Consider the following 25,516-nt stretch of genomic DNA (forward strand, 5'->3'; position numbering starts at 1 on the left):
GAGAAAGCAGTCTCAGAGGAGCAAAATGATTTGCCCAAGGTCATTAAGATGGTCCAATGTTAGTTTCAGGAGTCTAATTCAATTCTCTTAATTCAAATATTCTTTCTAGTATATCATATTGCCAAAGACTTTGTGGTCCCAGAAGACTGTCTCCATAACTCTCTAGCACATCTTGAAATCATCCATCTGAATCCTGGGAATATTAGACCTCAATGTCCCAGAAGAATTTTTTAGGGTCAAAAGAAAAATAACCTCAGAAGGAAAGACAGTGACAGAACAAGGACATGAGCTCCTGGTTGGAGCTAGGGAGACAAGCCCTCCTCCTTCCCCAAGACTTCAGAAATGAGTCGTGATCCAGTCTGATTGTCTGCCCTCAGAATCAATCTCTCCACATCCATGTCTTCTCTCCCCCCAGGGACAAAAGGGTTGAAGCTTACAGGCTTCACTATTTTAAGATTGGAACAGGGACATTCATCATGTCCCATCCAATTACAGGCAAAGAACAGTATCGCTCCTTTCCCCAAGGCTCTGAACCTAGGGATTACTTCATCTTTTAATCAGTGTTTCAGTACCACCACTAGCACTTCCTAACTCTGTTCCCTTTCTTTCTCTGAGCTCAGTTTCCACACCTGCAAAAGGGGAATAACAGTTGGATGGAGTGGAAAGAACACTCCAAGGAGCTGTCTTTGAATGATTAGTATTGCTGCCTATTTGACCTGGAAATGTTCATTTCTCGGAACCTCAGTTGTTTCAACTATAAAAGAAAAAGTTGGACCAATGCTTTTTCTAAACCAATTCCTATGATACTATGAAATAATATCAGTCAACCTTCCTTCTATGCACTTTATTAGATCATCATCATCATCATCATCATCATCATCTTGAGACCTTCTCCCAGGAAGGACTCATTATGTAATTTTATATCAAGATGATTAAGTATAGGAACAGGACAGTGTAAGGTTAAAGAACCTTAGACTAATAGCCAGAGGCAACATGATGGAGTATGAATACTGTGCTGCCCTCAGAGTTAGAAAAAACTAGGTTTCAACCCCACCCCTGACACTTAGCTAGTTGTATGAACAGAGGAAAGTCATTTAAACTTTGCTTCCTCATCTGTAAAATGAAGGTAGGTAAATAGTTGTAGGACCTAACTCACTTGGTTGTGTTGGCAATCAAAGAAGATAATTTATGCAAAATCCTTTTTAGCAAGTCAGCATTACCATTATCATCATCATCATCATTATTATTATTGACCTTTCTCTGCTAACCAGCCATATGACTTTGGGGAAATCAGCACCCTGAACCTCAATTTACTAATAAGTAAAATGAGGACAAAAATCTTGCCTGAGGGGTGGGCTAGGTGGCACAGTGGATAGAGCACCGGCCCTGGATTCAGGAGTACCTGAGTACAAATCCGGCCTCAAACACTTAATAATTACCTGGTTGTGTGGCCTTGGGCAAGCCACTTAACCCCATTTGCCTTGCAAAAAAAAAAAGCAAGAAAAAAATCTTGCCTGACAAACTCATAGGGTTGTTCTGAGGATACAATCAATCACTCAATCAAAATGAGAATGACAGATGGGAAGGCAACAAGCAAGAACATTATGCAGCCAAAAAAAAGACCTGTATATTTAGGATCAGAGGACCTGAGTTTAAATCCTGAAAAACCACTCCCTTTCCATAGTACAAAATTCCAGACACTAATAGTTATAAGCTATTTAGAGCAGGAGATGAGGCAAAAAGTCAGGATACCTGGGTCCAAATCCCAGCTGTACCATTTGTTCACTGACTTTGACCATGTCACTCCTCTCTGGGCCTCAGTTTACCCTTCTGCAAGATGAGGAGGGGTTGGACAAAAAAATGCAAAAAACACCTCCAAAGTCTATTCCTGTTCCAACTCTTTAATGATGAATTGATTAATACAAATCCTAAGCATGGAGGATTAAGAGAAGGGATTCTTTGCACCTATATGATTAGAAGGCAGGATATCTAAAACTAAAGATTTGACCATACAGCACCTTCCTCATTCACAAGTTTAAATCCACAGCACCCCAGAGCCCTGGGTTCCTTTCATGAGAAAAATCTAGTTTCCACCTACTTCTTTCCACAATGAAAAAAAGAATCCACAAAGGAGTCAAGTACATCAATACAAAAGATAAGTTGGTCTATTATATTTTCAAATCATATCATTCTGTGGTCAACCATACCTCATGGAACACACTTCTGCACTGGCGTTCAATTCATAGAATACACAACTCAACTACCCCAGGACAATGAGCCAGTCTACAAATCAGCCCACAGCTGTACTTTCCATATTTTGATTGGCAGCCTCAGGGTAGCAAAGAAGCTGGTGCCCTCCCTGGAGCCCTTGGCTCCTGCTCCATTGATCATCTCCCTGTTCCCCTTGGGGCAACGTCCAGACAGTAGGAGCTGCCGGTGGCTTCATCATCCTAACTCTCTTCCTCAAACTCTAAGCCTCAGTTACATTATCAACAAAATGGAGAGAGTAACATTTAACCTTAACAACCTCCCTGGGTTGCTTGGAGGAAAGTGCTCTATTAAACCTTCAAGATTCTGCAGAAATATGAGTTGTCATTATCCTACCATCTGTGAATTTCTCTTTGACCTGGAGGAGACTGAAGCAGTCCAGCTCACCCAGGGGAATGTCATTAGGTATGGACTTCCCAATCATATTTATCAAAACTCAGCCAGTTTGCCCTAATATTTGTCCCTGCAGCAACAACTCATTAGGACTGTTTTTTCCAGAGATGCTGGCATCTCAAAGGCACCTTATAGGGAATAGAACAAATTCTACTCAGGAAAGAGGAGCCACAAGAAGAAACTTAAAGATCTAAGAAGTCTCTTCCAACTCTAATCCCCATGGTTCCCAGATATAGTTCTTAGTATGGTGATGAAGAAGAATTATTAGAAGTGAGGAATAAGTTGAAGGTCCGACTTCTGCTTATGATGTGTATAACTTTGTGTAAGTCACTTAACCACTCTGTGCCTCAGTTTCCTTGTCTATTATAGGGGAAAATATATGATGATAATTAACCTGTTTAACACATTCGGAGCACCAAATAATTATAATTTCTCACTTATATAAAGTACTTAATGTAAGCTTCTTACATCAATCCATTATCTCTTCTGATTATTATTCCTAGTTTATAAATGAGAAAACTGAGTCTCAAAGAGAGCTGTCTGGGGTAAAAGAGAAAGTACCTCCCAGTACCTGGGAATCAAATCCACAACTTCCAAATTCTAATTCTGGGTTCTTTCTACTACAATGCACTACCCTCTCCTACTCCCTCTCTCCCAAAGAATAAAGTATTTGAAAGTACTTTGAAACATGCATAAAATCTTCTACAGCTGCAACATATCAGCATTGTCCATCTGCTTTCTCTCGTTAGCATACCTCCTCCTGTACCTCTGAGTACACATGAGAAACTTAGTCACATTTATGGGAAACCTGTTGGGCCCTTCAGAATGCAGATTCAAGTTACATTTGAAAGCAAATTATTCCAGCTCCAAAATTCTGAGGTAAGGTTCTGATAATACTATCTCAGTGGGTGACCTGGGCCAAGTCACTCCAAGTGAGCAGTTCTTCAACTGCAAAATGAAGGGATTAGACAATAAGATTTCTAAAATCTCTTTAACTTTATAATGTCTTAGGTCACTTGGATGCCTCATTTGAGTTTTGGAGGTGACCCTGGATTCTCAAAAACTAAGACGGCAAACGCCAACTCTGCAAGCCTTGCCTACAAGCCAAGAAGTCTTCAGTAAAATATGTGTCCATCATCCCAATTTACACAGGTATAAATTCAGGAAGACTCATCCCTGGATCACTGACTCCATCTGGGGATGCCCTTGGCCACATATGTGCATCTATAGCTATCTATCGAACAGTGACAGGATTTCTTCACCTGGAATACTTGAGATTTTTTTCCTTTTCTTGACTACTGTATTTCAACATAATTGATTTCCTTTGTCATTCTATGTATCTTATTTTTATGCATTTAAAAACATTATTCTGAGAAGGGATCCATAGGTTTAAAACTGCCAAAGTGGTCTATGAAAAAAGAAATTAAAAACCTCTGGACTAAAAATATGGATGGGCTATGAACTGAATCAGTAGCAGAAGGATCCATGATAATGAAATAGCACATCCTTAAAATAAAGAGAATTTGATAGAGGGACTAGACCTCCTGGGTAAAAAGCCCTAAGGACACCTCCAAACAATGAATAAGCATTTATTTATTTGTTTGTTTGTTTATTTATTTATTGGGTAACTAAGAATACAGGGTAGTGATGGATGGATAGAGAATGATCTGATATATGGAGATATATATATATATATATATGTGTATGATAAATGGGAGTTTGCATGTGATGCCTAGAGGAAATAAGCTACAAGAGTTTACTCAGAAGAAGAGTGATAATGTAGAAAAATATTTATAGTAGTTCTTTCTCTAGTGGCAAAGAATTGGAAATTGAGGAGAAGCCCATTAATGGGAAAATGGCTGATCAAATTGTGTTCTGTGAATGTGATAGAGTACAACTGTTTTGTAAAAAATCATGAGAAGGCAGACTTCAGAAAAAAGCCTGGAAAGATTTGCATGAACCAATGCTGAATGAAGTGAGCAGAGCCAGGAGAACATTGTATACATTAATATTATGATGATTAACTATGATAGACTTAGCTCCTCTCAGCAATACAATGATTAAAGACAATTCTAAAAAACTTGTGATAGAGGTATTAGGTGGTGCAATGGATGGAGCACCAGCCCTGGAGTCAAGAGGACCTGAGTTCAAATCCAGCCTCAGATATATAATGCCTACTTAGCTGTGCGACCTTGGGCAAGTCACTTAACCCCAATGTCTTGCAAAAAAACCCAAAAACCAAAATAAAACATGATGGAAAATGCCATCTACCTCCAGAGAAAAAAAATATGGAGTCTGAATGCAGATCAAAGCATACTATTTTCATTTTCTAAAATTGGTTTTATGTCTTTTCTTTCTCAGAGTTTTTCCCCTTTTGTTCTGATTCTTTTTTCACAACGTGACTAATATGGAAATGTGTTACACATGATTATACATATATAATTTATATTGGATTACCTGCTGTCATGGGGAGGGGAGAAGAAAGGTAAGGAAGCAGAAAAATGTGACATTAAATCTAACAAAAAAACCAATGCTGAAAACTATCTTTACATGTAATTGAAAAAAATTAATTAAAAAAAGCAATATTTCTAAAAACCTAAATTGCTTTAGAAACATCCTTTGATAGGTAAGTGGATAAAGGCCTGGAGAAGGGAGCAGGAAGAGGGGAGGGTTTTGAGGGAGGGGAAAATATAGACTATTACAATTGTCCAAGTGAAGTAATAAGAGACTGAACTAGGGTGGTCATGTGAGTGGACAGAAGGGGATGAAGGTGAGCTGTTTCAGAAGCAGAATTGACAAGATTAAGCGAATGACAATCTCTCCACCGTAGCCCTCTGCAGGTTACTGAAGATGGGTTACACATCCTCCCATTTTCCCTTTCTGCCTCAGATGAAGTGGTCCCTCCCTCTTATCTTCTAAAAGCTATGCCCTCTAAGTGGTCCCTGGTCTCACCTCTTCCTATGAGAGGGCCTTAACACATCAGTTAAACCCACTTCATCTTTTTTTTTTCTATTTTATGTTTTTCTGTAAGTTTTTGAAAATATTTTTTAAATATTATTTTTTCAAATTTTGAGTTCCAAATTCTCCCTCTTCTCCCCTCCCCCCAAGGCCCACTTATTCTACCTATAATATTTTCCTTTCTCCTGGTCCCTTGCCTTCTATGTTTGTACATTTTAATTTGCATTTTTCTCTCTCCAATTAGACTGTAAGCTCTTAGAGGGCAAGGATGGGTGTTGCTTTTTCTGTGTCCTTAATGCTTAGTAGAGACTTGACTACTCTTTGCCTGCCAACTGTCTGAAGCTACTGTTCTAGCTGTCTTCTCCCTTTGATTTCCATAATTTTTGTAGTTACTGGATACTCTTTCCTGCCAGCCACTGACTCCTGAGACCTTTACAATTTAGGCTTCTGTTATACCACTACTCAACTGAACAACTGAAGTATCCCACTTTGGAATATCATGGCTTCTCTCAGTTCAAATTTTTCTTGCCATCTCTTCAGCAGAGGAGACTGCACCTCTTCCTTCAACTTGCCTGAAATTCTATCCCTCCTCATCTCTGACTCCTGACTTCATTGGTTTCCTTCAAATCCCATCTAAAATCTACCTGTGAGAAGTCTTTCCCATCCCTCTCCAAGCTGAAGTTCATCTCAGCTGGTCTTCTCCAAGTTCCCCAACATTTATCTCATTTGTTTATAGTTTTCCTAAATCATCTTCCAAATAGATTGAAAGCTCCTTGAAGAGAGGGACTGCCTTTTGCCACTTTTTGTATCCCCAGCACTTAACAAAATGAGAAGCACATAATAAGCACTTATAAATACTTATTGATTTAATTTCACTTCATCCTCTCTCCTCCCTTTACTTTCTACGACATTGTACCCTTCCAGTTCTTCCCCCTCTGTCTGTTCTCTAATTCTTGACCTCTTTTCAATAATTTATGTTTCTCTTCCAGACTAATTAAGTGTAGGTATATTTCAAGACTCTAATACATTCCCTTGCCTTCACATTATTGTTCAATAGATAGACAGACAGACAGATAGGTAGATAGAGATTCTCCTTTTCACATTCAATTATGAACTCTTAGTTGCATATTGGACATCCTCCACCAAGATGTTTTGCCAGCACCTCAAAAGCAATTTGTCCCAGGCAGGATTCATCCATCCTTCCACAACTGTCCTTATTCTCACCTTCCCTGTTTCTGTTGATGAAAACACCATCTTTTCCATCTTCAGGTTTGAAAAGCTTGGCATTAACTCTGATAGTTCCCCTTCCTCATCCTCCTCTTATCCAAAGAAGTCTTGCCAATTCAACCTTAATTACATTTCTGGTATGTATCTCTTCCATTCCACTGCAACGGCTGCCATACTTCTGGGTTAGCCCAGAACCCATCACCAGCAGAGTCATCCTTCTCTCTTGGCCTTCCTCCTCCTCCCCTTTCCCCATCTATCATGCCCAGAGCCCATCTGTGCTGTATGATAGCTCACATGTTATGAATGATATAGGAATAACCAATTCTATTTCTAATGATGAAATAGATGATCTGGACTCGACTTTACCATGCCATACAATTTATCCTATCTTTATGCCTTGAAATTATTGACATCTGACGTTCTAATGTAATCAAAGAACCCTGGACATTGTAAGCTACCCCATTGCTATATTTTGAGTATTCAGGGCCTTTCCATCGTCCCTAAAGCTGAATTTTTTTTAAAAATTAGAATGTAAGCTCCTTGAAGGCAAAAACTACTACCTTATTTTTTTCTATTTGTATCCGCATCATAGAGCATAGTTGTTGGCCTCTAGTAAGCACTTTAAGTAAATGTTAATATATTTAAATTAATTCAGCATGGTTCAGACCCTCATCACCTCTAATTCTGATCTAATGTGATTTAAATGGCCTCTCCTGACTCTAGTCTCTCCCTTCTCTAAACCAACTTTCATGCAACTGTGAAAAAACATCATCAAACTGATTATATTAAAACTACAGGAAATAAAAAAAGTTTTAAAAGTTCAGAGGCTCTGTTTCTTATAGCAGAGTTATCAGACTCTAAGGTTTGCAAAACTCTTGTGTGAAGCAGAACCAGATTAAAATCTAATTGGCAGGGGTGGCTAGGTGACACAGTGGATAGAGCATTGGCCCTGGAGTCAGGAGGACCTGAGTTCAGATCCAGCCTCAGACACCTAGCTATGTGATCTTGGGCAAGTCATTTAACCCTATTGCCTTGTAAAAAAAAAAAAGAAAGAAAGAAACCAAAATTAAATAAACTATAATAAAGCATAGATAATGTTAATTTGTGGTTTTCTAATCAAAATGTGGCCAACAGGGATCTGTTTCTATTTGACACCACTACCCAAGGTACATATATATATGATATAACACTGCATATTAAATATAAAATGTATAAAATATTATATATAATACATCATGTGAAGAGATAGAGATACAAAAATACAGGACACAATATAAACACTTCTGCCTAATATTTAAAATTTTTCGCTACATAGAAGGTTTAACCTACTTTTCCAGGTTTATTACACTCCATGTTCTTTTCAAATTGGACAACTCACTCCCCTAGCCTGAAACTCCCTCTTTGGACATCTCACCATCTTGTCACAGTTCAGCTCAAGTGCCAATTAACTCAAGAACCCTTCTCTAAGAAAGACAGGGGAGGCAATCTCCCTCACCTTTTTACATTCTTTAAGTCTATCACATTCCATTTTGAATCATATTTATTTATGGACAAGTCTCATTCCCTCCATTAGACTATTCATCTTATATTGTTAAGATCTGTGTTTTTACCACCTCATGGTGCCCTGGGCAACTCTCAGAGACAAGAAATTCCAGAGAAAGTGCCAGCCTGCACTGGTAGAGAGAGTTTCATCATCTGGGAATTTCCCAGATGAAATCAAAGGTCCACTCCCTTCCCTTGTCCTGAATGTACGCAATTCCTCCTTTAATACAGTAATGGCACATTGGAAATGTTCAGCAAATACTGGGAGAATGATGAGTTAACATACATACATTCATGCATGCACATGCCTACCTGTAAAACTCATATACTTTTGACTGTTGGAGGTTTTCTTGGAGTTGTAGAATTCCAACACGTCGAGCACAGCCTGGGGGTTTTTCTTCTGCTCAGATTTGGTGATGTTGGATGTCTGCAACAAGCGAGCCCACTGTTCTGGCATCCCCTACAAGAGAGGTTGGCAGGATTGGTTGATTTATTTTAACTGTACCTTTCTGTTAGCAAGGAAGGAGAAGGAATTTGAGGAAGGAAAAAGAATTCATTGCTAAGTGACAGAAGCATGTTTTTTTAAAAGAACAGCAATAAAACTTTTTTTTAAATAAAGAGATTGAAAGGCCACCCCTGTTCTAAGAGCCAAACATAAATACAGTGTGTTTCAAGGCTCCAGTACTGGGCATCTTCTTCCAGCCCGAGGAGGGTGGCCAGATGGAAGAGAACTAAAGACAAAGCTGAATGCTTTAACCTTAAGAAAATAAAATGTAAAATTGGTGTCTTCAAGTATTTTATAGTCTGACCCTTAGAAGCCGGAATAGACTTGATTTGGTCAAAAAGGTAAGGACTAGGAATAACAGGTGGATGTTACCAGGAACAAAGACGTCTACTTGAAATGAGGAAAAACTTTTTTACCAATCAGTGCTGTTTCACAACGGAATAATTTGCCATTTCCTTCTCCAGCTCAATTTACAGATAAGAAAACTGAGGCAAACAGGGTTAAGTGACTTGCCCAGGGTCACACAACTAAGTCAGTGTCTAAGGCCAGAGGTGAACTCATTAAGATGAGTCTTTCTGACTCCAAACCCAATGATCTAGACACTGCCCAACCTAGCTGCCTCAAGGGACCCAGAAGAAACCACAATTGCCTCTCCAGTCTGATTTTGAAGGCCCTCCAAGAAAATCATTCAACCTCATCTCACATTCTTCCCAATATACATTCCATCTTGATCATTAAAACTGATCACCTCTCCTGTATACATACACACACACACACACACACACACACACACACACACACAGCCCCCAGACTCAGTGCCTCATCTCCTAAAGCTGACCTTTCCCCATCCCTGGAATGTCTGACAGTCCAGGCCCACCCTTTGAAGCCCGACTTCAATGAAATCCTCCCTCTTCCACCAAGCTCTCTCTCTGACCATCACAATCCACATCTTTCTTTCCACAGTCTGAGCTCCTACTGCATTTAAAAGTTGAAACTCACTTAATTACTGCCTTGAATCTAAAGGCAACTCTGGGAAATGCAAAGGCCACAGGGGCTTGGAATCCAAAAGTCTTGAGTTTTGAATCTCCACTGATCATTGATAATAAGTGCTCTGTAAATTATTAAAATGTGAGCTAACTTTCTGTTGATGATGAATTTAATTCCCTGGTTACAGGAGGGTGAGCCAAAAACATCTTTCTGTGTCAATTCCGGTTATAGAAAGCATTTCTATTTCAATAATGGAGGGGCCATCCCTGAATAAGAGACTCTGAATTAGATCCTCAGGAGGGATCATCTTGAGTGCAGGCACACACACACACAAAACACTCTTTTTTTCATTTCAGTCATGTCTGACTCTTTGTGATTCTTTTGGGGAGGGTTCTTTTTTTTTTAAGGTTTTTGCAAGGCAAGCAGGGTTAAGTGGCTTGCCCAAGGCCACACAGCTAGATAATTAAGTGTCTGAGACTGGATTTGAACCCAGGTACTCCTGACTCTAGGGCCAGTGCTTTATCCACTACACCACCTAGCCGCCCCCATGGGGGGGGGGGTTCTTAATAAAGATTGGAGTGATTTGCCATTTTCTTCTCCAGTTCATTTTACAGATGGGGAAACTGAGGCAAATAGGATAAAGTAACTTGCCCAGGGTCACACAACTTGAACTCAGTTGGATGAGTCTGTGCACCCAGCTGTCCCATAACCCACTGTATCTGAAGTAAGAATATCTCCTCTAGGGGAGCTAGGTGGCACAGTGGATAGAGAGTTGGTCCTGAGTTCAAGGACCTGAGGTTCAAGTCTGGCCTCTGACACTTAATAATGACCTAACTGTGTGACCTTGGGCAAGTCACTTAACCCCATTGCCTTGCCAAAAAAAAAAAACACAAAAAGGATTAAAAAGGAATATCTCCTCTAAAGCCCCACTGGTAAAATGTTATAAATAAAGAAACTGAGGCTCACCTCAAATCACAAGACAATGAATACAGTACCTCCTGGAATCTTTGAATCCCTTGAGCAATTATCCCTTCCAGTAAATCACGAGTAAGTACTATGCCTAACATAGAGTAGATACTTAATGAATCTTCTCTCAATCAATCTATCTCATTCTTCTGCTTCTATTTAAAGACTTCCAATTAAAAAAAAAAAAAAGCCTGCTCTGCTTTTATAAATGTTGTTACCCCCCACTCCGGGCTCAAGGCCAAAATTGGCCACAGGAAACCTTGCACCCATTGCTCCTATTTCTGTCCTCAGAGGCCGACAGAAGGAGTCTAATCAGTCTTTCACATCACAGTTCTAAAAATACCTGAGCATGGCAATGGTGCCTCCACCTTTCTCTCTGAATTTGTCTTTGCTGAGAATTTCAGCTCAGTTTGGAAGAAAAGAACATTGGACTCGAAGTTATGAAAGCTAACTTGTAGTCCTGGCTCTGAACACAAATTTGCTGAGCTACCTTGGTCAATCACTTGACCTCTCTGATCTTCAAGTTTCCCTGTCTATAAAATGAGAGTATTGTGATAAATTATTTCTTTTTGAATGCCCACTAAGACCCCTTTCTAACTCCCCTTTTTTGTGTTGTCTTCCCCCATTCAAATGTATGTTCCTTGAGGACAGGAATTGTGTAGAATGCTTTTATTTGTAACCTCAACACTTGGTATAGTGATTGACATATATTGGTGCTTAATAAATGCTTTATTTCTATTCTCAGGTCTCTCTCATCTCTGATAGTTCAAATCCTAAAGACCCTCTCAGGTGGCTAGGTGACTCAATAGATAGGGCACTGGGTCTGACATCAGGAAGACCTGAGTTCAAATCTAGTCTAAGACCCTTTACAGTTGTGTGACCCTGGGCAAGTCAATTATCCTCTAAATTGTCCTAATTCAGTGGAAAACATGGCAAATCACTCCAGTATCTTTGCCAAGAAAACAGTATAGATAATATTGGTATGCTATGGTTGATGGGGTCACTGAGAGTTGGACATGACTAAACAACAAGGGCCCTCTTAACTCTGATATTCTATTTTCCCATTTCTAGGGGCAAGGAATCATAGATTTAGAGCTGGAAAGGATCAACTAGTCTGATCCTTTCATTTTACCCTTGAGAAAACTGAGGCCTAGATTGATCCAGCATACATTTATTAAATTACTTGCCCAAAGTCACAAGTTAGGATTCAAAGCTGGGTCTCTTTTATTTCACTCCTAGCTCTAAATTCAAGACTGTACAATCACTCGTGAATTCATTGTGTCCATTTTGAACAAGATCAATAATTCTTAAGGCTCCAGGTATAAATGTAGGAGATGGAGCTGAAGTTATAATGCACTCCTCTTATTGTTCATCCTTTAGAAATGGCTTTTCAAACTAAATTCTTTATATAGGGTTGCAGAAATTTGCCTCCTTATGCCAAAATCTAATGTTTAAAGGAAAAAAAATTGAGGAATTCAGTGAAAGAAACCCCCATTAACCTAAGTTTAGTTGAATCCCGGTTCTTTGTCAGAAAATGTTGGTGATGATACTTTGATAGAAGGCAGGTACCCTTCACATACACATACACACACACACATATCAATGGAACTGTACTTTCCATATTTTTGGAATGTCTAACAGTTCAGGTCTTCCCTACTCTTTGTAGTCAGTCAGTCTCAACCAAATCAATTCTCCCCCACTAAACTCTCTCTGACCATTACAGCAAAAGTACAGTAGTTATTTATTGATCATTCCACTGAGGAGACATGGCCAACTGGCCTTCAGAAAGTTCATGGAGTCTGGGAAGTACCATTTTGGTCTCAGGGAAAATAACTCTCTATTTAGAATGAAAAAAACCTTTTAACTCCTGGTTCTGGTACTGATTGCCTTTATATCCTTAGATAGATAGCCCTCTTGTGAACCTCAAGTCTCCTCCCCTGTAAAGGGGTTGGGTTAGATGCCCTGTAAGGTCCTTTTCCAGCTCTAGACCCTAAAAAGCCTATAAAATTAGCTCTGCCACCACATATGCCTAATATATAGAATTCTGGCAACCATTCTACCAGAGAGAAGATTCATAATGGTACTAGCTGGCATCATCACTGTCATTGTTGTTGTTGTTACTATGGTAAGTGTTAGTTATCCATCTATCTATCTATTATAATTATTATTAATTTTCCGGACCTGCAACATCATCAATATAAGGGAATTAGGAAGACACTAATGCATAATGGCAAATATTCTATCCTATATATGATATATATGTATGTGTGTATATAAATGTGAGTATACATATAATATGTGTGTGTATACAGGCATATATACATACAAATTTAGATACACACATACATATTTGTCTACAGATTTTTTCCTTTAGACTGTAAGCTCCTTGAGGACAGAGATTGTCTTTTGCCTCTTTTGAATCTCTAGTACTTAGCACAGTGTTTAGCACAGAGTAGGCATTTAATAAATGTTTATTGATTGATTGGTTCTATAATTTTAGCCTTAGAAAGTTAATGAGAGTAAGTAGCTTGTCCAGAGTCACGGAGCTAGTATGTAACTGAGGCAGAACTTCCAGAAGTTTCATGGGTATGATATTTTCTGTTTACAAAAGAATAAGAATAATAATAATAATAATAATAATAATAATACATATTTATAATTTTTTATTTTTTTCATTTAAGGCAATGGGGTTAAGTGACTTGCCCAAGGTCACATAGCTAGGCAGTTGTTAAGTGTCTGATTTGAACTCAGGTCCTCCTGACTCCAGAGCCAGTGCTCTATTCACTGCACCACCTAGCTGCCCCTAATAATAATGTAACATTATATTATATATTTGCATATACTATCATATATTTATATATTATGTGTTTCTAATACATTTATATATTTGTAATATTATTATATTAATACAGCACCAACAATGTGCTTATAGTCATTGTGCTAAGCACTCCACAAATATTATCCCATTTGAGTCTCACAACAACCCTGGGAGGTAGGTGTTATCATTAGCCCCATTTTACAGGAGGCAAACAGTTTAAAACATGTCTTCACACTCCTTCATTTCACGAAGATCTCACACAGTCTAAAGGGGGAGGTATGGCAAGAATTGTCATTCCTATTTTAATACAGGAAAATGGAAGCACAGACAAGTAAAGTGACTTGTCTAATGTATTGTTAGATCTGAGACTCCAATCCAGGTCTTCTGACCCAAGACCAGTACTCTTTCCACCATACCAACAATCTGTTTTTGCTCTTTTCTCTTCACATCTCTCTCCCTAGAGATCAGTTCTCCCCTGATCTCAGGTGATTGTTTCTGTTTTGGAGGTGGGAGGGAAGTGAGGGAGAAGGAGTCACCCAAAGAGCAGCAGTCAGTACCAGAATCACAGAGTCTCTGACTTGGAAGATACCTCAGAGTCAGGGGCTGTCTAGTTACGCCTTTGAACCATAAAATCATGGATCAGTAGTCATTGAGACTATTTGAAAACTGCCAAGGATGGGGGACTCATGACCCTGGGGCAGCCCATTCTACTTCTGTACCACCTAAGTTAAATGAGCTTTTCTACTTAGGTCAGACCTAAATCTGTGTCTCTACAATTTCTACCAATTATTCCTCGTTCTGCCTCCTGGGCCTAAGCAGAGTAAGTTGAAGCCTTTTTCCACATGAGTTTCCACATGGGATTCAAGGTAAAGAAAAATGCCAGTTAGGGGTCAGCACTCGACATGCAAACAGAAATTGAGATGGGTTTAGACAAATCCAAAGCAGAAAAGGGGACATGGGGTCCCTCCCCAGGACTCACCGTGAACTCCCCAGTAACAGCATCAAACCCAACATGAATTGTGTGTTCAAAATCAGAAGGAAGCGAAATCTCAGGTCGTTCCTTCTCCTTCTTTTTATTGGCTACAAGAGAAAAAGGAGAAAGTAAATGAATGATATGAACATTATCAAGTGAACTGATATTTATAATACACACCACAAAGATGAATCAGATACCATCCCTGCCTTCAGGAAGCTTAAAGTCTAGGAAAGGGGTGAAGCATGGAGGCATAGAATGGATATAATGGATATGGAGGGAGAAAGCTCTGGTTGACAGGCTCTGCTGCTTCCTACTTGGATATCCCTTCACCATTCCAGGTCTGTTTCCTCAACTGACAGATAAGAAGTATGGGAGAGATGACCTTCCACATCTAATCCTTTGAATTCCATTATAAGGTGAAACGTAGCAAGCTCAATAGAAGAGGGAGAATATAGTATTTTAGGTACAGAGAAAAGAGGCATCACTTCCAACTGCAGTGGGAGAAATCAAGGAAGATGATTTCCTGAAGATTTTAGGAGCTGGTGGATGTTGTTAACAGATGTAGACAGGGGAAGGGAGACATTCTGGGAATAGAGAATAATGAAAGTTATCCAAAAGCATCAAACCACCTGTAAATGAGTGAGCAAAGGAAACAGAGTGAGCAAAGACATGGGGGCCAGAAAATAGGGCTACATTTAGAGGGCTACATTTGCCTGGAGAAGTAGCTCTGAAAGAGAAGACAAAGGGGAAAAGGTAGGATCTGGATGTAGGGGACTTTAAAGACCAAGACTATACATTAGAGCTGCAAAGGATCAGGCAGAGGTTATATAATCTAACCCTATTCATTTTTTCCAGATAAGGAAACTGAGGCCCAGAGTGTCCAGCAACTGACCTATATAATAACATAATTATTAAGAGGCAGAGTCCAAACTAAAATCAAGATTCTCTATTTGTAATACCCTGAACAGGAGTTTAGACTCCCTCCCATAGGCAAAGGGAACCCTTGAAAATGGAGTGGGAAACCCATGTCATCAAAAGCAGGTTTTAGGGAAGGAAGAAAAAAATAGGTGCGGAACCTACTATGTGCAAATTGTTTTACAATTATTTGATTTGATCCTATCTCACATCCTCCCTGGGAAATGGGTGATATGATTATCCCCATTTTACAGATAAGGAAACTGAGGCAGACCTAAGACTAAATAACAGTTTAAGCTTAACACAGCTAATAGACTGAGGACTTCAAATTCATATTGTTTTTAGTCTGGTCCCTCAGGGAGGGAAATAATAATACAGCTGAATAATTGCAGTTGTAGATGGTGGCACAGAGTTCTCTTCTCTCTAGGTTTGTTTTTTATTTATTAGAGACCTAGATAGAGAATTCTGAGTTGGACCCTTTTTGCTAGCATTGGTCAGAAATTGGAAGGGGGGGTGAAAAGGCAGCAGAGAGGATTTTCAACTGGGGTCCATTAATTTGTTATCTTTTTTCATATTTTGAAATGTATTTTACTATCATTAGTTCCCTCTGTTATCTTAAATATCTTAATTTAAGCATTGAAAATCTTTTTGAGAATTGGGCAACTGTAGCCTAGTGGATAGAGAAGTTGGCCTGGAAATGGAATACCCAAATTCAAATCTAACCTCACTTTACTAGACTGTGACTCTGAGCAAGGCATTTAACTTCTATCTGCCTCAGTTTCCTCAACTGTAAAATGGAAATAAAACTAGCCCATACTCAAATGAGATACTTGTACACATATAAATGCTAGAGCATTATTGTTATGAATTCATTCCCTTCCCACTCCCAAGTCTCAGATCTTTCCTCTATATAATAAAGGCTTTAATCTAGAATGGCCTCTAAGGTCCCTTCTAACTTCAAATCCTCTGATTTTATGCTGTGGGGAATGCCAGACCTTCTTCCCCTCCTTTTTCCTGGACCCAGTCCCAAGCCCCTTCTCATCTCCGGCCTGTGGGAGGGAGGGAGGGAGGGTCAGGGACATTCAAATGATGTCATTTGTTCTGCTCACACTGCAGGAACCTGGCAGGGTCTTTTGATCCTAGGTTCTCTCTTCTCCAAACAGCAAGAGAGATTTTCAGAGGAGAAAGAGAAAAGTGAAAGGAACATAATCCCATCCCCAAAATGAACAATCTGCCTTTCTAAAAGCAGCAGTCATTAATTAATTAATTAATGTGATTAATGTGTAAACACTCTTTACATGCTGGAAAGTTAGGTTGCAAAGACAGATGCCAAGAGGGGAAGCATGCCATCTAATATTCTGTCACAGCTAACTGATGAGGAGAAATATTTTTGATACACTTGGTTGATTTTTTTTAAGAACACAGTGGAGTAGTGCATATATAGCAGACCCTGTATTCAGAAAGACTTGAGTACAAAATAACTGACTGACACACACTGATTGGTGATCCAGCCTTTCTTTTGCCTCTTCTGTAAAAAAGAGGAGTGGATTTGACAGCCTCTAAAGTCCTTTATATTTCTAATTTAAAAAAAAGTCCTGCCCATGATAAAGACCAGATATTGGGTGACCTTGGATAAACACTAAGGTCAAAAATTTGCAGAAAGTGCCAATCTACATTGACAGAAGGCATTCTCTCATCAAAAACTCCCCAGACCAGTCATGTCTCCTATTCACTCAAAAACAAAAGCAAAAAGACATCTGGAGAAATTTGTTAACTGTAGGTATCATCAACAACCTTGCTGATTCTCCTTGGTCTTGTTCACCTGTTTTCATTTATCTGGCACCTTTTAGACTTGAAAACACTCTATATCCACCATCTAAACGTGTGTGTGTGTGTATGTGTGTGTACACACACGCACACACACACACACTCCCTCCAAGACCCCATTTGAGGCTTTATTGGAAGAGATACTGAAGTAATTTTGTCACTTCCTTCGGTCTCTCTCTCTTTCTCATTCTCTCCATATACACACATACATACAGAAATAATAGACACATAGATATATATGCATTTATGTGTGTATGTATACATACACATATAAAATTACAAATATAGACATACTTGCATATATACTATATATATTTACTACGTGTGAAAACAAACACCCAGAAATACACACACAGTATACAAATCAGGAAACTATGCTCCAAACAGTAGATTTGCATGGCCACAGAACTATATGACAGAGCCAAAAAACTTTCTCCATCTTAGCTGACCTCCTTCAGACACTATATATATCAAATATCATAGCACTTCCCAAGGCTTTCCTACCTGGATTAGAATGTAACAAAATAAATAAAAATAATATTTCATTTAAAAAAGGAAGTCACTATATGTCCTACATGGATTCATTATGTACAGAACGTGGTCCCTATTCCTCTTTGAGTTATCTAAAGCTTATTTATGTTATCTCATCTGTAAAATGGAGATAACAACACTCATTTCATAGAGTTATTGTGAAGATCAAATAAGATCAATATAGAAAGTACTATGCAGACCTATAAGACTGGTATAAATGCTAGGTATTATTAACATCTATCCTAAAATAAGGTGATTAGAATGGAAGCCAATATTCTAGATGTGATCTGAGTAGAGATGAACAACTATCACCTACTTACTTCTTGGCCCTAGGATTCTTTTAATGCCACCTTAATGACAGATGGCTGTCATCTCACAATGTTCACTCAAATTGAGTTTATATTACCTTAAAACTTCCAGGTCTCACTTGCTTTTCCTACAACCTATACCATGTAATTTGTAGCAATTAATTTCTAATCCTTAGGGAACTAAGCCATCTCTTAACCTTAGTTATAAGAAAGGCAAGTAAAGAATTAAAAAATTGTGCCATGTCAAAATTGGGAGGAACTTAGGCAATCAGCCTAACGTACCCATTTTACAGAAAGGGAAGTTGAGTCTGTCTCTGCACTTTTAGAAAATCACAACACCTACTCTCTTAGATCCCTAAATTTTCAAAATTTTAAGCTCAGAGCTCAAAAGGATCATTTAATCAGAAAAAATTGAGGTAGGGAGAGAGGAGGAGTTAGAGAAAATAGATTTTTATTAGAAAAAATAAAATCCCATTTTAAAACAAAAAGATCATCTAGTCCCAAATCTCTCATTTTACATAGGAGGTTATCTAAGGACTGGATAGGAAAAGAGATTTGCCCAAGGTCACATACTGAGTGAGCAGCACAGACAGGACATGTCTACTGACTCTGAAGTACCCAGGGCTCTGTCCACTACACCTCTGTTATCAACTACTCAAAGGAGAGTCATGGAGGCTCTCACTCAGAGATTATTTATTCATACTTTAAACACAATTCTAAACAAACAAAATCATCCCAAACTCCTAACAGAATAGAACCAGGGGGCAGCTAGGTGGCGCAGGGGCAGCTAGGTGCAGTGGATAAAGCACCGGCCCTGCAGTCAGGAGTACCTGGGTTCAGATCCGGTCTCAGACACTTAATAATAACCTAGCCGTATGGCCTTGGGCAAGTCACTTAACCCCATTGCTTTGCAAAAAACCTAAAAAAACCCAAACAAACAGAATAGAACCAGCAAATTGGAAGGATACTAAAGGGTCACTGATGAAAGAAAGATATAACCATTGATTATAAGGGAAGGATAAAAAAAAGAAAGGGAAGAAAGGAAGGAAGGAAGGAAGGAAGGAAGGAAGGAAGGAAGGAAGGAAGGAAGGAAGGAAGGATGGATTTCAGAAATCAAAATAATCAGTAACAATTCAGAGTAGAAATAAACAGCTTTGTAGATTTATAGGGGAAGGGGAAATAAAATGTCAAAGAGGTCTTAGAGCTTTAAAACAAGAGATAGTAGAGCTAAAGAGAAAAACCATTTCAGTCTCCAGAGAAGAAAACTGAGGTCCACGTCCATGATTAACACAAGAGAAGCAAAAACCAGGCAGGACAGGTAGACTGGACAAAGTAGGAGAGGGAAGCATAGATAATTATGGAAGGTGTCCACAGCTGCCCAGGAGATTCTAGCTCCAACTTGCTCACTCCTATCCTGCAGGACCTTGGGCATGTTACCACTATTTGGAGGCCAGTTTCTGCATTGTCAAAAGGGAGAGTGGGTGGAACCCTCCTGCCTACTACAGAGTTGTCATTAGAAGTCACCTGTGTAACCTTGGACTTCCAAGCTTTAATCTTCATCTGTAAAATAAAGGGGTTGAACCAAATGACTTACAACTAAAGATCCCTTTGAACTCAGAGGAGATGAAATATTCTAAGACAGCAGAAGAGTTAATCTTTATAAGTACAAAAAGAGACCCAAAGGGAACAGAACAAATGAACTTTTTTTTCTTTTGTCAAAACTTTATATAATGATAATAATAAGCTAACATTTACAGGTGTCAGGCATTATTCAAAGATGTTTGCAAATATCTCATTTGAACCTCACAGTAACCCTGGGGGGTAGGTAATAATGAACACCAACTATAGATGGATATCATATTGGTATAATTCCCATGTTATAGAGGTTATTATATTGACACTTAAAAGCTTAAACTATAAATGATTAAAATTTATGATTTTATATGTAAATCTATTCTATATTTGGTTTCTTCCTTTATTAGTATCTACTGATACCAATAGCATTAGTAGAATAGAAAGAGGGAAGAGAAAAAGAGGGAGGATGGGAGAGAGGGAGGTAAGAGGAAAGAGAGAGAAAGACTAAGAGAGGAAGAGAGAGACAGAAAACAGCAAGAAGAAGAGGCTTGGAGGAGAGAGAAGAAAGAGACAGAGAGGAAGATAGGGAAGGAGAGAGAGAAAAAAGAAAGAAAGCAAAAGGAAGAAAGGAAAGAACTGGAAGGAAAGAGAGAGACAGACAGAGAGACAGAGAGAGACAGAGAGAGAATAAGAATAGGTGTTGAAAGAAGAATGCAAGGGACTAAGATCAAAATCACTGCTTGGATAGAGATGCTTATTGTTAAGAAAATGAGAAGAGATGAGTTCCCTGTCACAAAGCTAGAATTCACTTCCTCTGCTTAGCAGTCACTTGCCAAAAAACACCAGCAAGAGCTGGAACTGACTGACCACTCAGGGTAGTGGAAGATGGAGAAGCAATCTTCTTCTAGCTGAGCCCTAAATACTCCTATGGGGATAGCAGGGAAAGTCGGAGTCAACTTTCAAGGTGAGAGCAGGAGCCCCCTACCAGATCAACAGGCTGATGATCACCCTCACAATGACTTAATTGTCCCGGAGCAGGCAGTAAGTCAATTGGAAGGCATCTCTGCCAATAACTCACTGAATGATCTTCAAGTCATTTCACCCCTGAACTTCATTCAGACAACACAGGCTCTGGGTGTGTGCAAATGACTGGGGAACGTGATGGCAAGGTTGCAAAGCTGACCTCCAACATTTAGTTGCAATGACTTTAGCACTGGTTCATTAAACTGATCTCTGAGCTCCCATTTCTCCATCTCCAAAAGGGAGATTATCCTGGAGGCTTGTCATAATAATCAAATGCAATAATTTATATAAATCACTTTGCAAACCTTAAAATGTATACTAAAAAAAATCAGTTGTTATAAAATTTTGTTAATTATTTTTTAAATTTTAATTAGCATTTATCTAACACTTAAAGCCCTTTATCCATAATAACTTTTACAAAACCATTACTATGTGTCGAGTGCATTACATTTATTACCTCATCTGATTCTCTGTTAAGAAGTTTCTTTCATGCTATTTTTGAGGGGAATCAGGATCGCTTAACACCGTGCCTGTCTTCTCTCCGCCATCTTGGCTGGAAGTCCCTCATCTGATACTCTAATAACAAACCCTGTGAGGCAGATGCTATCTTTTTTTCTGTTTTATAGATGAGAGAACTGAGTGTGAGGGAGTAACTTGTCCAGGGTCATACCCAATGAGTAAGGGTCTCCACCATGCTGGAGAAGTAGATGACATGTTAGTATTTTTTGACAATAATAGGGAAATTATCCTATAAGGTAAGAACAATTATTACCCCATTTTACTAACTTGCTCAGTTAGAGGATCCCCCTGACTCTCAATATAGCATTCTACCCACTGTGCCACCTTAGCTTACCTATCTTTTTCAGGGGTCATTATTATTCTTCATCTCATTCTTTTCATCTTTCTAAAAAGAAATGTTCTGAGATTATCCTACTACTGTTCATTTACATGTAATGTTCTATGGGTAGAAAATTCATCTTTTGTAGGCTCAAAGCAATCATCTTGAAGAAATCATCACCCCTGAGGATGCCAAGGAACCTCACCCCATTCCCATGGCTCTGATTTCTTTTCCTAGGTTTTCATCATTAGAAAGTTTTTCCTTCCGTGAAGGATGGAGATGATGAGTCTTTGTGTGACAACATCTGGGATTGCTCTGACACCTCACAGGGCTATCACAAGGTTATGTGATAATGGAGAAAAGGAAGAAGTAAGTCATCCTTTCTCCACTTGGCCATAGAGGGTAAAATTCATCTTGGCATTGAGGGAAAAGTGTCCAACAATTAAGTATCAAGAAGCTCCTAATCAGTGGAGGCTAGAAAATCAGAATGCACTGTTGCTCAAGATGATCTCAGAAGTTCTTTCTTACTCCCCAAGATGGTGTAATACTTTACATTTGTTTTGGAAATTACAAAAGAAATTACAAAAGGCTTGGGACAGCTAGGTGACACTGGAGTCAGGAGGACCTGAGTTCAAATCTGACCTCAGACACTTAATAAATACCTAGCTGTGTGTCCTTGGGCAGGTCACCTAACCCCACTCACTGTCTTGCAAAAAACAAACAAAAAAGATAGGCTCTGGATCTCTAATTTCCCCAAACATACAAGGGAGGAAATTTCCTCTACTAATAATGAAGGATCACAAATCCAGTAAATATAAGGCAAAGCATTCTGGTTCTAAGTCAGGCTCATAATCCATTAAGCTATTCTGATTCTCATAAATTACAAAACTTTTCAGATTCTGATTTAAGATTTGCATACTATGGGTGGCTCTCACCATTACTGCCAGGCAAGTCAGGGATCATTCCATACACTCATTGGAAGGACATAAGTTTCCAGAGGACAGAGTCAGTATTACTCAATCTTTGTCTCATCACAAAGCAGGGTGCCTCATATACTTTAGGTGTTTAATAGATATAGTCCAATTGAAAAATATATTGAATTAAATGTTACTTTCTGGGACAGACTCTTTTCTGTGACTTTTAAACTCAATTCAATAGGAGCAGTTTCAAAGAATCTTGGAAAGATTTAAATAACCTGATGCCAAATGAAGTAAGCAGAGCCAGAATCATTTTTATAATAACATTGTAAAGACAAACAATTTCAAAATACTTAAGAATTCCAGTCAATGTAATGATTTCTGGGAATTGATGAGTGCAAACTATTGCCTGAAAGGGAGCATGGATCCAGAATGACATAGTTTTGGACATGGCTAGTGTGGTAATTGTTTTACCTGATTATGCATATGTGATACAAGACTTCTTTTCTTTGGGAGAAGTAGGTGTCAGTCAGTACACATTTATTAAGCATTTACTATGGGCTAGTCTGAGTACTGGACAATGAGCTGTGCCACCTCCTAGAAAAAGGCAGAGAGTTAAGGGACAAGAAATTTGAAAATAAAATCAATTCAAAACGTATCTTTGAAATAGCTATGTGATCCAGACACTGAGGGAAACAAGATTAAGTAAAATAAGTTTCATGTCCTCAAAGAGTTTATGGAAATTTATGAGAATAATATATTCATTAAAAAACTTTACAGTTTATTAGTTAATTTACCATTTATAAATAATTTCATTGTTTGCAAAATTCTTTACATTTTGCAGCTCAATTTATAGTTTAAAATACAAGTAGAAATATCACTGGACATACCAAGAAATATGGGTTCAAACCATCAGCCCTGAACTCTTTCTCACTATGTAATCTTATAGAATCATCTGCTGTCTCTAGACATTAGTTTTGTACTGTGTAAAATGATATTAAATGGATTAAATAATCTACAAAGTCCCTTCTAGTTCCAATGACTTAGGAGATGATTCACTCATTCTCTAGTTATTAATTCGCCTATCTCAAAGTAAATTGTATTTGGTAGCTTGATGGCTTCATAATGACATGGAGTCATAGAGACTTGAGTTCAAATTCAGCCTCAGACTTTTACTAGCTTAACCCTGGGCAAGTCATTTCATCTGTCAGCCTCAGTTTCCTCAACTGTAAAGTGGAAATAATAATAGCACCCATCTCCCAGGACCATTGTGAGGATCAAATGCCGAGTGCTAAATAAATGCCAGTTATTATTCCCCTCTAGACTTGTAAGCCTCTTGAAGGCAGGGATTATTTCATTTTTGTCTTTGTGTTGCTAGTACCTTAGAGCTTAATAAATGCCAGTTTAATTGAACCATGACACATTAAAATTTACAAAGCCCTTTAAAGTTTCTTTTTGCACCTTTATCTACCTTGATCTTTTCAATTAACACTGGAGGTCAACAGGGTCAGGATTATCATAATACTCATTTTACAGAACAGGAGAGATAGATAGAGTGAGGATTACTAACACAAGTTCCCAAGGCAAGTCTCTTCCCTGATTCAGGGCTTCTGGTAATACAGGAGAAGTTCTCAAAGTGAGATCCAGTCAGAGGGTCCCTGAGGTTATTTTCATAATACTAAGATATTTTAATTTCTAATACAATAAATATCAATAGATGTATCTCACAGAAACACAATCTCTTAAGGGTGAGGTCTTCCATAAATTTCAAGAGTAAAGGGAGTCCTGGGACCAAAGAGTTAGAAAATCCTTGCATTGATTTCTCATGGACAAAGAGGGAATTTGAAAACAGAGGGCTACAGCAACCATTCACAAATCCATTGTATTTAAAAGTTTCCAGAGCCTTTCACCTAGAAAGCAGAGTGACTACAAGAATGGTTCTCCTCATTTTACAAGATAACAGCTGAGACTCCAATTAAGCTTTGAGATCTGTAGTCACTTTCCTTATAAGAGTACTAGAAAATAAGAGAGACCATGAGGGAAGAAGAAGAAATCCTGCCTCCATAGGATGTGTGTTGTGTGTGTGTGTGGGGGGGGGGGGGGTCATAGTCAGCAAATCATGAAATAATAGAATTCAGAGATAGAAGGGACTTTGAAGATCATTTAATCAAATTCCTTCATTTTCCTGAGGACCCCAAGCAAGGAAATGATTTGCCCACTATGATCATGTAGATAAGTAGCAGTACCAGCAACTACAACATAGGAGTTTCTAAATTTCTCCCCTTCCACCAACCTCCCCCCACACTTGCCTCCCACAACAGCTGCCTCTCCTGCCTGTCCTGAAATCCCTACAATTAACCCCCACCCCAGCATCACTTTGGGTCAGAATCCTGAAGGTGCTGGGTGCATGGTTTCTCATTCTATGACAAATCACAAATTTTACCTGGGAAGGAACAGCTCAGATCAGAGAGGGAGAGGATCCTCAAGTTTCCTCCAAGTCAGAGAAAGAAGCTTGAATGGCAGAATGTTTCCTTCTAAATCTGCCCAGTCTGAACCTCTGAATTCCCTCTTAGAGCTTTGCTGGCAATCACCCAGCTCCTGAAGCTGAATCTAGCAAATAACTAACTCATCAACAGCTCCCGGCCAATTTTAGCAATGTCATTTTTAGGCGAAGAAAAGTTTGCTTTGGTGACTGGGAGTGCTATTCTAGGTCTGGCATTCACAGACAACTTCATGCAAGAAAACTCTAGTGGGAGAGGGCAGGGGTGAGGGGCAGAGGCAGATGAGGAAGGGATCGTAGAAGATGGGCAGATGGCAGGCTGAGGTTTAGAGAAGTCACTGGGTGAGAAATAAACCCTTTGCAATAATATGTTATTCTTTTCCTGCAAGGAAGAATTTAATATTTCTGTCTAAGAAAGTGGAAGCAGAAAAAGGAGTAATGA

The 25,516-nt window shown here is 38.8% G+C and overlaps 1 protein-coding gene across 6 annotated transcripts in view; it reads right to left on the minus strand.

Moving 5' to 3' along the window:
• Positions 1-25,516, minus strand: part of PAK1 (p21 (RAC1) activated kinase 1) — a 201,788-nt gene that overhangs the window by 55,624 nt on the left and 120,648 nt on the right. For all 6 annotated transcript variants that reach the window (XM_074216952.1, XM_074216949.1, XM_074216950.1 and 3 more), the window contains 2 exons: positions 14,644-14,744; positions 8,701-8,848 (listed from right to left, as the gene is read on the minus strand). In XM_074216952.1, coding sequence (XP_074073053.1) covers positions 8,701-8,848; positions 14,644-14,744 — 249 coding nt within the window. The remainder of the gene's footprint in view (positions 1-8,700; positions 8,849-14,643; positions 14,745-25,516) is intronic.

This window comes from Macrotis lagotis, chromosome 1 (assembly GCF_037893015.1).
Source record: "Macrotis lagotis isolate mMagLag1 chromosome 1, bilby.v1.9.chrom.fasta, whole genome shotgun sequence".
NCBI classification, from domain to species: domain Eukaryota; kingdom Metazoa; phylum Chordata; class Mammalia; order Peramelemorphia; family Peramelidae; genus Macrotis; species Macrotis lagotis.